At 39.4% G+C, this 15,962-nt stretch overlaps 1 protein-coding gene across 11 annotated transcripts in view; it reads left to right on the top strand.

Annotated features, from left to right (window-relative positions):
• Positions 1–15,962, top strand: part of adgrb1a (adhesion G protein-coupled receptor B1a) — a 575,895-nt gene that overhangs the window by 499,797 nt on the left and 60,136 nt on the right. For all 11 annotated transcript variants that reach the window (XM_073048159.1, XM_073048205.1, XM_073048135.1 and 8 more), the window contains 2 exons: positions 8,830–8,896; positions 9,033–9,118. In XM_073048159.1, the coding sequence (XP_072904260.1) occupies positions 8,830–8,896; positions 9,033–9,118 (153 nt within the window). The remainder of the gene's footprint in view (positions 1–8,829; positions 8,897–9,032; positions 9,119–15,962) is intronic.

The following is a 15,962-nucleotide window of genomic DNA, read 5'->3' on the forward strand; positions in this document are numbered from 1 at the left end:
GCAGAGTCCCTTTCCAGCTGGAGGTGACAGTCAGTGAATGCAGTGGTTCATACTTGTACAGTCATGGAGTCTACATGTTTGGGCTCTGGGTGTGAACTGCAATGATAAAGAATCATTTTGGGTTGTGGGAGTTGAGGTCGGTGGTGTGAGTTGGTATTATAGTGGGATGGATGGTGTGTGGGAGTATGACATGAGAAAAGTAGGTGAAGTCTGAATAGGACCTTACTCTGCAGCAGTATTAAGACAGGTTGCTTGTTCTTGTTCTTGCTGCACCACACATAACCAAGACATTCCACTGACCTCAACAATACATAATGAACATTGCACAAAACTATTCAAAGTAGAGAAATAGAGTTTTCCCATTATTCAAGCCATATTGTTCCCTCAACAAACAGAGCTGGAATAAATGCTCTGGTCATTTGTCCCTTTGCTAATCATATGGTTATTTCCTTCCTTTTCTATAGCACTTAAAGATATATAATTAATTACAAGACATTTTGAGGCATGAAGTAATGGCAGTAGAAGTATTTTTAATGAAATGTTTTTGACTTAAGAAAGAAGGTGGCTATGTTTCAGTGACAAATTGAATGAGACATACTATGACAAGAGTAGCTTCAGAGAATCAGACACTACAAAAGTAAAACATGTACTGTACATGGGACACCATAGTGAATTTCACTTTCCAACGAAATGGCTTTTTGGGGCTGATAAATGGGAGGAAAGAAAACCAAATCTTACCTTGTACCACATTGAATTATTGTATCGTACAGAACAGAAATGGTCCTTTATGACCTACCTCATCCGTGCCGACTATAATATCTGTCAGCGTTAATCTTGTTGGCCCACATTAGGCCATTATCCCTCCACTTCTTTCCTGTCTAAGTACTTGTGCAAATGCCTTTTAGGTACTGTAATCTCCTCTTGCAGCTCATTCCAAATATTCACCATCCCCTGTGAGGAAGAACTTACCCATCAGATCTCCTTGTAAACTTCTCTTGTCTTACCTTAAACCTGTGTCTTATACTTCTACATTCACCTGACATGAGAAGAAGTATTTGACTCTCTAATGAGCATCAACAAGTTTTTGAAAAATCTGATTGCTTGTTCTTCTAGCAAAGGCCGGTTTTGAAAGTTCTCTGATTTCAGCTAGTCCATATTGTAAATTTTAACTCATTATTCCTTTGCAAGTTCAAAAGATAAGCGTTTACCAGGAATGAGATATGTGTAAGATATTTCGGTATGTTTATTCAGAAATCACTTTTTGTAGGTCTGACTTCAAGGTTTTTACTATTCCTGTTGTTAAACTGATGTGTTGTGCTGCATTTGATCTCAGGATTTCTTTACAAAATAGATTTATTAGTTCCGTTGTTATTAATATGCCCCTAGAAAAATTTAACATTGGCCATCAGAGGCCAACTATTTCCACAGGGTTTTTATCTTCTCCTTTCCACCTGATAGTAACAGGTATTGACAGCTGTTATATGATGAGAATCGTTTATTGCTTTAAGCCTGTTGGTTTGAGCCCATTCTAGTCTCAATTTTTGTTTGACAGTCGATTTTCCCAGGTTTGCTTCTGCATCACTGCAGTATCCTTGCCAGAAATCCTTGTAGAAATGGGAAGTTACTGTTCTACCAGTTTCTTATCAGATTTTATCTCTATTTTCAGCCATTTATAAGGATATTTGTTAATCATTTTTCAGAAGCTGAAGTGCACAAGGATGTAGAGTTTTTTCTCATTCCACTTGCTTTGTCACCTTCATCTTAAAAAGAGCTTTGACCAGCGGCCAATCTGGGCCTCCTTTTGAGAGGAGGGGACTTCATTCAGGTGCACTGCCCAAGGATAAAAGGCAGCAACTGGTTAGTACAGCAAAAAAGAGCTTTGACCAGCCGCCAATCGGTGTTTGGGATTGATTAGCAAGAGCAAATTAAAGGAAGGCAGGGGTAAGTGCAGTGGCCGTCGTCTGAGTGGACATAGAGTGGTGATCTTGAGGCCTTAGCTCTTCGAGGCTTCACTCAGAAAAAGCAAAGCAAAGATTTTTTTCCTTTTCTTTATATCTGCTCAGCAAGGGCAGTAGGGATGACAGGTAGGATAGTGAAATGCTTCTCTTGTGGAATGTGGGAAGGCAGGGAGACCTCCAGTGTTCCTGATGACAGCTGCAGCTTCTAACAAACCACATTAAGGAGTTGGAGTTGGAACTGAATGAACTCTAAATGGTTCAGGAGGCTGAGGGAGTGATAGATAGGACATACAGAGAGGTAGTTACACCCAAGGTGGAGGACACAGGAAACTAGGTGACAGTCAGGAAGGTTAAGGAGTCAGTGCAGAGTAGCCCTGTGGCCATTCCCCTCAATATATAACAATTTGGATACTGTTGGGGGGGAGGGGGGGAAATGACCTAACAGGAAAGTTGCAGTGGGTGAGCCTCTGTGATTCAGCAGGGATAGAGGGAAGAAGAGGCATGCTGTTGTGATAGGGGATTCATTCGTTAGGGGAACGGACAGGAGGTTTTGTGGGTGAGAATGAGATTCCCAGATGGTATGTTGCTTCCCAGGTGCCAGGGTCTGGGATATCTCGGATTGAATCCACAAAGTTTTTAAGTGGGAGATTGAGAAGTCGTGGTCCACCTAGGCACAAATGACATGGGTAGGATGAGTGATGAGGTTCTGCATAGGGAAATTTTGTTAAAGCTGCATGGTGGGGTTTAAAATCGAGCTGCAGAGGGATGGGAATCAGTGTGCCAGAACAGTTAGTGGAGAGGTCTTGGAAGCAGATGTTCGTAAGACCTTAGACAGACTTAGGAATCAGAAGGTTGCGCATGGTGCAAGTAGTGTCCTGAGCTGCATATATTTCAATGCAAGAAGTATCGTAGGAAAAGCAGATGATAGTGCTGAAGATGAGGTAATTGGTTTACAAACAGAGCAATGTTTAGTGAAGAGAGGCTGTTGATAGGGCAAAATTGCAGTCAACTGGATGAGCTGCAATGTAAAAGGGAGACAAAATCATACAGGGTGAATACAGGACTGAAGATGTCATGTTTGAATGCGCGCAGTATACCGAAAGATGTAGAGAAACTTGCAGAACACTTGCAGATTGGGAGGTATGATGTTGTAGGCATCATGGAATCACTGCTGAAAGATTATGGCTGGTAGTGTAATGTCCCAGGATACACATTGTATCAAAAGGACAGGCAGAAAGGCAGAGGGGGTGGCATTGCTATGCTGGTAAAAAATGAAATCAAACGATTGGAAAGAAGTGACGAAGGGTCATAAGGTGTTGAATCATTGTGGATAGAGCTAGGGAACTACCAGGGTAAAAAGAGCCTATGGGAATTGTGTACAGATCCCCAAACAGTAGTAAGGATGTGGCCTATAAATTACAACAGGAGATAGAAAGTGCATGCCAAAGGGCAATGTTACAATGCTCTTGGGGGACTTCAATATGCAGGTTGATTGGGTAAATCAGGTTGTTGCTAGATACCAGGAGGGGGAATTTCTAGAGTGCAAATGAGATGGCGTTTTAGAGCAGCTCATGGTTGAGCCCACTAGAGGATCGCTATTTTGGATTAGCTGTTGTGCAATGAACCAGAATTGATTAGAGACCTGAAAGTAAATGAACCCTTAAGGGCAAGTTATCATAATATGATCAAATTAACCCTGAAATTTGAGAAGGCGAATCTAAAGTCAGATGTATATCACCTAGACCAGATGGTGTACACTCCAGAGTTCTGAAAGAGGTGCCTAAAGAGATCGTGGAGGCATTAGTAATAATCTTTCAAGAATCACTAGATTCTGAAATGGTTCTGGAAGGCTGGAAAACTGCAAATATCACTCCACACTTCAAGAAGGGAGAGAGGCAGAAGAAAGGAAACTATAGGCCAGTTAGCCTGACCTCAGTAGTTGGGAAGATGTTGGAGTCAATTATTAAGGAGGCGGTCTCAGGGTACATGGAGGCACATGATAAGATAGGCCATAGTCAGCATGGTTTCCTCAAAAGAAGATCTTGCTTTGCTAAATCTGCTGGAATTCTTTGAAGAAATATGGGTAACCCTAGGTAATTTCTCAGGTAAGGACATGTTCGGCACAGCTTTGTGGGCTGAAGAGCCTGTATTGTACTGTAGGTTTTCTGTGTCCTATGTTCTAAATAATATGCAGGATAGACAAAGGAGAATCAGTTGATGATGTGTACATGTATTTTCAGAAGGCTTTTGACAAGGTGGCACTCATGAGGCTGCTTAACAAGTTATGAGCCCATGGCATTACAGGAAAGATTCTAGCATGGATAAAGCAGTGGCTGATTGGCAGAAGGCAAAGAATGGGAATAAAGAGAGCCTTTACTGCCTGGCTGCCAGTGACTATTGGTGTTCTACAGGGGTCTGTGTTGGGACTGATTCTTTTTACGTTATATGTCAGTGATGTGGATGGTGGAATTGATGGCTTTGTTGCAAAGTTTGCAGATGATATGAAGATAGGTGGAGGAAAAGGTAGTTTTGAGGAAGTAGAGAGGCTACAGATGGATTTAGATTAGGAGATTGAGCATAGAAATGGCAGATGGATTCCAGTATTGGAAAGTGTATGGTCATGTACTTTGGTAGAAGAAATGAAAGGGCTGACTATTTTCTTAATGGAGAGGAAATACAAAAAAACTGAGGTGCAAAGAGACTTGGGAGTAATTGTGCAGGATTGAAGGTTGTACTGAAGGTTAATTTGCTGGTTGATTCTGTGGTGAAGAAGGCAAATGCAATGTAAGCATTCATTTCAAGAGGACTAAAATATAAAAGCAAGGATATAATGTTGAGACTTTATAAAGCACCAGTGAGGCCTCACTTGGAGTATTGTGAGTAGTTCTGGGCCCTTTTCTGAGAAAGGATGTGCTAAACCTGGAGAGGGTTCAAAGGAGGTTCACAAAAATGATTCCAGGATTGAATGGCTTGTCTTATGAAGAGTGTTTGATGGCTCTGGGCCTGTATTCACTGGAATCCAGAAGAATGAGGGGTGACCTCAATGAAACCTATTGAATGGTGAAAGGCCTTGACAGAGTGGATGTTGAGGGTATGTTGATAGATTGATAGATAGATTGGTCGATAGATTGTTGATTGCTCAGGGCATGAAGGGATATGGGAAGAAGGCAAGTGATTGTGGCTGAGAGGAAAATTGGATCAGCTAGGATGAAATGGTAGAGCAGACTTGAAGGGCCAAATGGCCTAGTTCTGCTCCTATATCTTATGGTCTTAATGAGATAAGTCAGGCTTGATCTAACTCCATCAAATTCTATTTTGCTGCTCATTTGTAGTTGATTTCTATTGGCTGTCAAGGTTGTTCCTACATAGTTCATGACACTGATTGCTCAGCAGTTCGAATAAGTCTTTTTGAAACTGGACAAAATGTTATCTGTAACATTGCATGACCATCATTATCTCACAACTCTCCTTTGACTCTCAGGAGTAGGTTCTTTTTGCCTTTGAGGTATTTTTGTTTTTATCAAGAATCTTAAACTGTTTTCAATTCCATTTTGATTATTTTTGGTGTCCTCATGAATAACACTTAAATTAAAATCTCTTTCAATTGCTTTTTGCCAAAGGGGGTTTAAATGGATTGCTTAAGTCAATTTATTTAATTGCAATTATTGGAACTTGAGTTTTTAAGTTGTTTTAGTCTGATTAAAATATGTTAAATATGCTTGTCAGTCTAAAATAGCATAAAATGTACATTTGATTTCATTAGTATTACTGACTGAAAGCGATTTTCTAGGCTTACATATTCAGCAGAAGAGGGAACTAAGTCTGATTTGAAATTAGTTATGAATATATTTTCTTAGCATATAAAATGGTGGAAACTGAGTTTCATCTTTTGGGAAGTTTATTTATTTTGTTTAAGCCTGCTGAGTGCACATGTATTCAAACATTGCCCTTCCCGAAATCGGACAAAATGATGTTTGCCAAAGCCAGAACAGTGACACAAGATAAAGTCCGCAAAAGGATCATGACCTCTGCTGGCTTGGAGGTGAATAACTGTTAACCTTTATACTACATCAGTTATATACATCACTACCATGTTGAACTGTTACCTTTGATAGAAGGTTGTGTTGTAAAGCTAAAGCACTGATCGAAAATAATGTATATCATCAGAAAGATCATAATAGCGTTCCCTATTATCTTCCAGAATGCCTTCAGGTATACCGATAACAAATTTCTTTTAATTTTTTTTATTCATATAAATTGAATTGGCTGTAGATAACCTTTCAAAGCAGAGCTGGATCACTTTTCAACTCCATTAATGTAGCAGAATTTCATTTAGTTTCATCTATATCATTAGTTCTAAATGTGATCTAGAAGCATTTACGCAGTCTTATTGTGCAACTCCACATCTGGTATGCATAAATAATCTTCAATTCAAGTGTTCCTCTGTAATATTAATGAGAAATGCCCCATGTGCTTAATTTTGAATTGTTTGAATACATTGACTTCTTGCATACAGGTTACTATCATTTAGTGCTTTAATCTCACAGATCCTTGTTTAGTGAAGAGACGCCATTGAAAATTTAAATAAAAAGGATAATTTAATGAATTAAACTTTTGCATCACAATGGACTTAGCAGTTCTTTATATTTTGCCAGAAACTGGTCTGTACTCTCAATGTGGTGTAATTTATTTATTCAAGGCTGGTTGAAATCCCTGAGCTTCATTGACAAAGAGGGTTTAATGCATCATTCTTCTCACAGGCTACAACTCCTGACGTTGAGTAATGAGTTTCCTGATCATACTTGGCATCAGTAACTTCACCAACCTTTGCGTAATTAATAAACAAACATTATTCATGAAACGTGCTTTCCATTAATCTTCATTAAAATATCAAACTGCTGCAGTGAGTGTATTCAGTTACCAGAGTGAAGGAGATCATATTCTGACATAACCATGAAATGTACTGCATTTAAAGAACATCATGTTAATTGATTAGAATTAATAATTAGATATTGTGGCTACCTCAGGTTGTAAAACAATGTTATCTTTTTAATTGTTTTGCTTCTAATTGTCACTGTTCCTTTTTAACATTTGGATTCAATTCCTTCAACACTGGCAAACGTCCATTTCTATGCCTTGTCAGGGACACTCTTCATGTGAGTTTAAAAAATGAAGTTGGGAGTTTTAGCTGTTGATCAGCTATTGCAGCAGCATTAAACAGGGAGCCAGTGAAACGGTGGGGTGGTGCTACTCCATGGGCATTTGTGCTGCCACCATTTGCAGACTTTGGGCTGGAGAGACAGTTCTGTTTATGTGGAGATTGTGGATGAATCTGTATCTTTCAATTCATTGAATATGATGATATTTTCTCTCCTACACATTTCCTTCCAATAGAAGTTATTATTACTTTTGCATTCTTGCAATAAAACATTCCCAACAGACACAGCTTGAGTAGGATTGGTCTTTAGTTTTGGAAAGAAGTGACAGAGAGAATGAGGAAATGACTAAGCCAAAAGGGGAAGAAGGAAATAGAAAGCAGAGTGGTGAATTTAATCGAGAAGGGAAGGAAACACTAGAGAGGAAATGGAGGCTGAAGTAAGTGGAGAAGACAACAGGGAAGGGGGGTATAAACAAAATAAGCAAAGGAGGCAGTTTAAGATGGGAACAATCTAGAGACAGTGCATGCATAAAAAGGAATATTAGATTCACAGAGGATGAGCCAAAGAAAGCATGATGATTTACTGAAATGAAAAGTTTCTGACATGATTGTTGTGAAAGTGGAGTAGGGCAGTTCCAGCATTAGAGGAAATGATCAGGAAAAGGACTTTACCAACAAGAACAGAAAAGAAAGAGGAAAGGAAGAAAAAAACAATTAATACGGTGTGAGGTTGGGAAGATCGTTTTTCTGGAACAAGATCATGGGCAAGGACAATCCCAGGTCAAAATATGTGGAGTTAGGTTAACATTAAAGGAAAAGGGAAGAAATGTCAATCTAAATTGGAGGATAATTAAAAGACAAGAAGAATATCAACATTTGATAAGTAAGATTGAAATAGAGTGATAATTGAGGTACCAGATGGGATATTTCAGTGATTTCTGAAAGTCCTATGTTTAGTCATGGTGAAGAGTTTAACAAATTGTAAATGAATTAAAATGTATCTAGCTGGCTGTTAATGGACTGGAAATTTGCTTTATCATGCAGCAGGAACTAATTACCCTTTTTTTTTGAAACTGTAAGTTGCTGCATCTTTTCTCCTATTGGACTTGTACCTCCAGAAAGTGCCAAAACTTTGCTTTCTGACAAGTTGCCATTGTATGCTGAACTTACAATTTGACTGCTTAAGATAGCCAGGGTTGGGAAATTGGCTCGAGATGTAATGCTTTCTTTAGAAGTAAATTGGAGAAGATGATAATGAATGCATATATCTTACAAATTGTTCTAGTCAATAGAGATTATATGATGAAAGATGCTCTCCAAAGAAACAGCTTTAATAACATTTATTTATTTAGAGCTGCAGCACAGTAACAGGCCGATCTGGCCCAACAAACCTGTGCCGCCTACCTTACCTGCATGTGACCAATTAATTTACTAACCTGTACATCTTTGGAATTGGGGGAAACCGGAGCACCCGGAGTAAACCCAAGTGATCGCAGGGAGAACATGCAAACTCCTTACAGACAGCAGTGGAATTGAACCTGGGTCACTGATGCTGCTGTAGCGTTTTGCTTACTGCTACTCTACTGTGCTGCCCCAATGTTGGGTTACCTCACTTCTGATTAATCAGTTTCACCACAACACAACCTATGTTCTTCAGTGGACACCATGTGCTATGTCTAACTCTGTACCTTGCATTGTTTTCTTATATTGCAGTTGCTGGCTTTCCTTGGAAGGTGGTCTCCTCTATGCCTTTGTTGGACCTGCAGCCGTTGTTGTTTTGGTATCATATTTTGAGTCTCATTTACCATTGATTGCTATCTTGGTAGTAAAATAATGAAAGACAAAGTTACATTTTGGAGCTTTGATTATTGCCTTTAAAAAGATATTTTATATTTATACCATTTTTATTTCAACAGGTGAACATGGTTATTGGCATTCTGGTATTTAACAAACTTGTTTCGAAAGATGGAATAACAGATAAGAAACTGAAGGAACGGGCAGGGTATGATTATAAATACATCATCTAGCATTATATTACCTTTGAAAGATGCTCACCATATTTTCTTGATTAGAAATAATCAATATGATCTATTATTCCTCCATTGTTTACTAACCAAATATAGTTGCTTGCAAATAGTAACCTTAATGTAAATTATGATTGATTACCAAATGTAGTGAGCCATCAACCATTGGCATACTCTAAAGCCATTTTTTTTGGCTTGTGTTGAAATTCACTTCTGATTTCTCTACCACTATTGTGTTCAAGAGAATACTTGTTTAATGAAACAACATCCTTTTTGCTGGTCAGCAGACAGTTGTGTTATTTAGCTAATGGGTTGCATAGATGTCAGCACCTGAAATGTTTGGCTAGGGGCTAGAAATAAAATTCCATAAATACATGCATTTAAAGATGAAATTTATAATTGAGACTTTTCTAGCAAGAGAATGAATAGCAATGTTCATAATTGGACGATCTGAACAGTTTATTTTAAATGTAGCTTAGTAGCAATTAAATTAATAGAGGAAAAAAATCCTAGTTTTTCTTTCTTTTCCAAAGGCTTCACTCATAAGGTCATAGTCTAACCATTGTTCTGTAACATTGCAACATAACATCAGAGCTTTCATATTTCATGTTCTTACTAATGAAGGCAAGTGTGCCATTGCTGCCTTTAACGTCCTATCTATCTGTGTTGTCACATTCAGGGAACATTGGACTTGAACCATAAGGCGCGTCTGATCATCAACGTTCCTTTGCACCCCACTATTTACTGTACATATCGCAGCTCTATTTACCGTCTGACAGTGCATCACAGGGAATAAATTCTGCCTTGCATAACCTTCCATCTGCTTTGTACCCTGTTGTAATCTTGGATAAGTTCCCTTGCTATCTGCAATACTGCTAACTTTCACGTTAGCTACATACTTAATACTCACAGCTCCTGCTTTCACATCCAAGCCATTAATGAATATCACAAACAACAAGGGCTGTAGTGGTGAACCCTGTGGTACAAGAACTTCCAATCAGAAATGTACTGCCACCCTCTATCTCCCATCACCAAGCCAATTTTGGATGCAATTATCCAGCTTGCCATCTGTCTTAATCTTCTGGATCAGCCTATTAATTAGGACCTTCACAGGTGGTTTACTAAAGACCTTATAGACAATATCTATCACCCTGCCTTCATCAGTCTTACTTACCTCCTCAAAAAAGCTCTGATAAGTCAGTAAAGCAGGTTTTCCGCTGCACAAAGTTAAACTAATCAGCCCTGTCTTTCCAAAAGTATGTAAGACTCGCTTGTTGTAGTTAGCTGGCTTTCTTACATAAAAGAGCAATGTAAGCTATCCTTTAATCTTCTTGCCACTCACCTGCTAGAATCTGCATCAGGACCCCAGCTACCTCCTCACTTGCTTCCCATAGAAACATGTAATGGAATTCATCTGACCCTGGGGATTTTTTAATACCCGTATATCTGATAGCTCTTCCTTCTTAATACTGACATGCTCCAGAATATCTGTGTACCCCTCCCTGAACATTCCATGTCCTTGGACCTTGCCCACATCACGTGGCTCCACACACTGATCATTCCTGAGAGGATGCACTCTTTCCCTGACTACGCTTTTCTCCTGATGTACTAATATAATGTCTTGAGGATCTCCTTAATGTTACTTGCTCAGGTTACTTTCTGATCCTTCAGTGCCCTCTTAGTTACTTTCTTAAATTCTCACCTATATTCCATTACTGTCATTGCATCTGCTTTTACTTGCTATATGTGTCTGTTATTTTTCCTTCAATGTCCTTCAAACTGTCAATGTCCTTTGTCATCCATGATTCGCTAATCTTGCCATATGCACCCTTACAAAGCACACCGGCCCTCAATTCTTACCAATTCTTTTATAAAAGGACTCCCAATTTATTGGCTGTTATTTTATCTGCAAGCATCTGCTGCCAATCTAGTTTCATCATATGCCTTTGAAATCAGCCTTCTCTCAATTCAAGACCTCAATTTGAGGGCCATTCATTCATAATTCCTTTCCATAACTATTTGGAAATTTACAGATCTATGGCCACTAATTCAAAGTGTGGCCTCATGGACATATTCACCACAGTCCAGTTTTATTTCCTAAGATAAGGTCAAGTACTGCTCTCTGTCTAATAGGACTGTAAACATACTGTCTCAAAAAGTTAATACTCTCTACTGCTACAACCCTATTGCTCTTGCAGCTTTCTACAATTCCTTTAATTCCCACTGACTGTTGGGTGGCCGATAGTATAGCCCCAGCAAGGTGATTGTCTCTCTCTTATTCTTAAGCTCTACCCAAATGAACTCATTGGGCAATTGCTTATTTGCTAAGTACTGCTATCATGTTCTCCCAAATGAGCAGTGACATGCCCCTACCTCACTTGCATTCTGATCTGTCACAACTGAAACTTCTACACTTGGAAAATTAAGCTGCCAGTCCTGCTCTTCCCTCAACTATGTTTATAGCATCGTAATTCCAAGTGCTGATCTATGCTCAAAATGCATTGGGCTCACCGGTGACTTTCCATTCATTAAAATAAATGTGGCTAAGCCTGCCAATCTTCCCAGACTCCCTAACCTGTCTCTGTTTTCTCTGCCCATTGAACTTATTTGATTACCCTCTACATTTTTCTCCCCATGTGCTGCACTGCCAATATGCTTGTCAAATTAGTTTTAACCTTCCTGAGTCGTCTGAGAAAACCTTCCTGCAATGAAATGGTTGGCCTTCTTGTTCCCACCTAAGCAAGAGGTGATCCCAGTGATCCACGTACCTAAGATCCTCCCCACTGCACCACATGAGAGCCAAAAGTTTATTTGTTGTGTAATGTCTGTTGGTATTTGGTCACATAACCTGTGGTTATCATTCAGTACCTCTCCATTAGGTGAAATAGAGTGGCTCCCTAACAGCTCTGATGACCCTGGTTCAGTCCTGGCCTCTGTCTTGAGTTTGTAAGTTTTCTCTCTGACTGCGTGGGTTTTCTCGTGATGTTTCACTGTTCAATCATACACCAAAGGCACACTAATTTGTTGGTCAATTGGCCATTGCGAACTGCTCCAACTTTTTTTACAAGTGGCAGAATCTGGGAATATGGAGAGAATAATTTGGGGTTGCTATAGGATTAGTATAGGTGAGTGCTTAATCATTGGCAATGACTCAATGGACCAAACTGGCTTGTTCTTGTGATGTTTTGGCCCCTCACAGTATATATTACAAAGTTACTTGACTTTGTTGAGCATGATAGGCATACATTTCACTGTCCTTATTTGACATCTGTTAATTACATTATCTGTGATTAGTATATGATCTGCATTTATTTGTTAGCTTTTTGGGACTGATGTGGACCAATTGGATTTGCACCTTCAGAAATAATCTCAACATTACTGTGTTCCTAAGGTTGTCATAGCCAGGGTGGTAGTGTGGATAAGCTCCCTAACAGCCTCTGACAGCCGAGTCCAACTCTTGGCCTTCATGTGTGGCTTAGCTACTAGGCCCGACAGAATTGTTTCTACTGGTACGGCAGCCTGCCTAGGAGAATGAAAATTCTGATTTTAAACCTCCGCTGCCTTGTGGCCATACCCACCCATGGGAAAGGCTTCGGGAGTAAACCCTGAGAAAGATATCTGGACCGGGGTCCCTAAGGCGGTGTGATGTTGTTTACAGGTTCACTCTGGCAACCTCTGCGGTGACACCGATGCTGAGCTGTAATGGCGCTTGCCCTTCCCTTGGACTATATTAGTGACATGGAGAGGGGGAACCGGCTGCATGGGCAACAGCCAGTTCTTCAAACCTTCCTGCCCAGGCTTGCACCCTGGAGAGGACACAGTCCAGCAGAGGCACAAACCCCCAATCCCCAGGGGTTGACGGCTGCCTACTAACTGTGTTCAAAAGGTTATCACTATTCACTGAATTCAAAATTTCATGAGTTTTAAAATAGCCAAAAGGATTTAAGATTAACCATAATTTCATCATAATTTCATTGACTGGTGGGGGAGGTTTGAGGAGCCATTAGTCTGTTAGACATTGGCTAGTTCAGCATGGACTAGGACCCTAGTCTGTATGACACTCAGTCATCTTGATGCTGGAGGTATAGGATCCTGGACTTTCATGGATAACAAAAATTGTGGATGTTATTAAGATTCCCCAGCAAACATCAATTTGCCTGCAATAATTCTTAGAGTATAAGCACTTCATTAAATGCATCAAAATTCTTAAATACCTAAATAAAAATGATTGCAGCTAACTAATTCCATTGAATGTATTGATACTTGCAAGCAGTGATTGGTTTCGATGTTACATGATGATATTGCCTCAAGATAGACAGTTTTCTATTCAAAAGGTACATAGCAGAGAGTGCCTTACACAGAGGGTTGGGAAACTGATCACCTTATTGATAAAGAGAGTAATTAGTTCCTCAATATGTACACCTGTGTAGATATATTGTTAGAAAAGACATTAAGATGGGTCCAGGGTTGTGGACAGCAAACAGCAGACGACCAGAGCTGAGTGCACTAACTGAACAACTGGAATACAAAAATATATATCTATTTAGACTTGCATTTTATATATTCTGGAACTAACAATAATTTAGTATTTTTACCATATAATATGGTGACTCATTTAGAAGCACAGCAATCAACACACACTAAATGCTGGAGGAACTCAGCAGGCCAGGCAGCATCTATGAAGAGGAGTACAGTCGCCGTTTCAGGCAGAGACCCTTCGGCAGGACTTGTTCTCTTATTTGTGATTAGAAGCACAGCAATCTGCATCAGGAGTGATTGCCTAGAATCTTGTCCTGTTGCACTGATTTCTCCTCCCAATTTCAGTTCCATTTGGCAAATAGAGATGAGATTCCAGACAGATTCTTATTCTCAGTCTGCATAGTTACTTTACAATTGTTGAAAGACTGCAGCATGTGCCTGGCCTTCTATACTTGATTTCCATAGTGATAGCAAAACAGTGTTAAGTAATTGTAAACTAATGGTGTTCATTCCATTAAACTGTAGAAGCTGAAGTTAGTTATATAATGTGACGGCTATTTGTGATGAGAGTTGTGACCTTGAAACTTCCAAACCTTGTATTTGAATTCAAGGTCTTCACAGTAAAGGATTGGGCTTCCTTCCTAACAACAATAAGCACACTGTTGCTTAGTAACCTGTTTTCTCACAGGAGTGAAATGGAAACCCAACTTTGAGACAGTAAAAATTTATTAGTAAAATATATATTTTTTGTTTTCTTTTAGTAAAGCAAGATAGACCAATGTTTTAGAGGGGAAATTTGTACTAGGTGATTCCAAACCAGAGATAGTAAGTGATTAATGAAAATGTACAACATTATCTAAGTAGCTTTCTGATAAAACTGAGTATTTTCACATTTTGTCTTCATAGCCGGTTGTGACTTTTTGCTTCCTTAAAATTATAGGCTTTCTTGATACTGTTGTAGCAGCCAGTGCTGTAAAGTTGTAAATTGGTATTTTGAGTGCATATTCACAGAAATTTGCAGAGGATTTTTTTTGGTGCATATGGTTCATAAAACACACTGACTGTTCCAGAAATTCATCTTCAGACTGATGCGGTAAATATGTGCATTGGCTGAACCTAGGGCTTGGCTGGAACCATGAATGTCTCCAAACTCTTAAGGCAAAGTAAACAGGATGACTGAGCTCTAATCCTTTTAGAAACAAGGGGATAAGAAAATAAGTTACTCCCATTTTCTTTTCTTGTTGAAACAGAGGAAGAAACACCTCTAGATCGGGGGCACCCAACCTTTTTTATGCCATGGACCCCCACCATTATCCAAGGGGTCTGTGGACCCCAGCTTGGGAACCCCTGCTCGAGATGCTGGAAATCTGAAATGAGAAAATAATGTTGGAAATACCTAGAAGATCAGTTGGTATCTCTGGGAAGAAAATAATCACATTCTCTCTCTCTCTTAATAGGTGCTGCCAGACCTTCTGAGTATCACCAGCATTTTCTTTCTGATTTTGCTCTTCACTTTGCTACTTCTTTAGTGTTAGTGTCAGTAATATGTGGAACCATGTGTTTGATTGATTCCTTTTTAATTTGATAGTCTTCCATTTTTAATCCAAAATGGCAGGAATACACTGGCATTGTGATGGAGCCCCATCCCTAACATTTGGTTCCTGCCTACTCTTGGGCAGACAATGTTGAAAGTTCCTCACATGGTCAATGATGCTTCCAATTTCGCTCCGGAGGTGGTTCATCACTCAGCATTGTATTTTTTGTTTCATTCCCCTTTTTAAAAAACCTCTCAGTATCTGTTGCATCTTACTGAATTGTGATTGAAAACTGTGCTTTTGAGGTCGTGCACCCTAGTGGATCTCTGTATCAGCCTGCTGTTCCATTTTCTTATGACAAAATCTGCAGCTTCTTGCTCCAGCTGAAGGGAATTCAAAGCTAAATTACAAAGGATCATATCTTAAGCTGAAGTATGTTATCCAGCAGGTGATTATGCTAATAAATTAATTGATGCGAAAACGATAACTAAATATCATTTCAGGTAAAGTCATACTTTTGAATGAAATCTTTTATCATGTTCACGAATCAGTTCAACTTTCACAGTCTCAATTTGTGAAATTGCTGTAGCATTGAGACTGAACCTTAGAATAGACTGCACAAGTGAATACACTTTCCTTTTCTCCCAAAGCCTGAGAAATCTGCTGAAAGTTAGCGTACAATCAGTTTGGGCAGCCCCAGTGGATGGCATTGTGCAGCTCTGAATCTTTCACTCACTGGAACTAATTTGGCAATCTCACTGGAGACAGCAATGGATGTGAAAGAGTTCCATTCAGCTTCTGCAACAAA

Source organism: Hemitrygon akajei, chromosome 1 (genome assembly GCF_048418815.1).
Source record: "Hemitrygon akajei chromosome 1, sHemAka1.3, whole genome shotgun sequence".
Lineage (NCBI taxonomy): Eukaryota > Metazoa > Chordata > Chondrichthyes > Myliobatiformes > Dasyatidae > Hemitrygon > Hemitrygon akajei.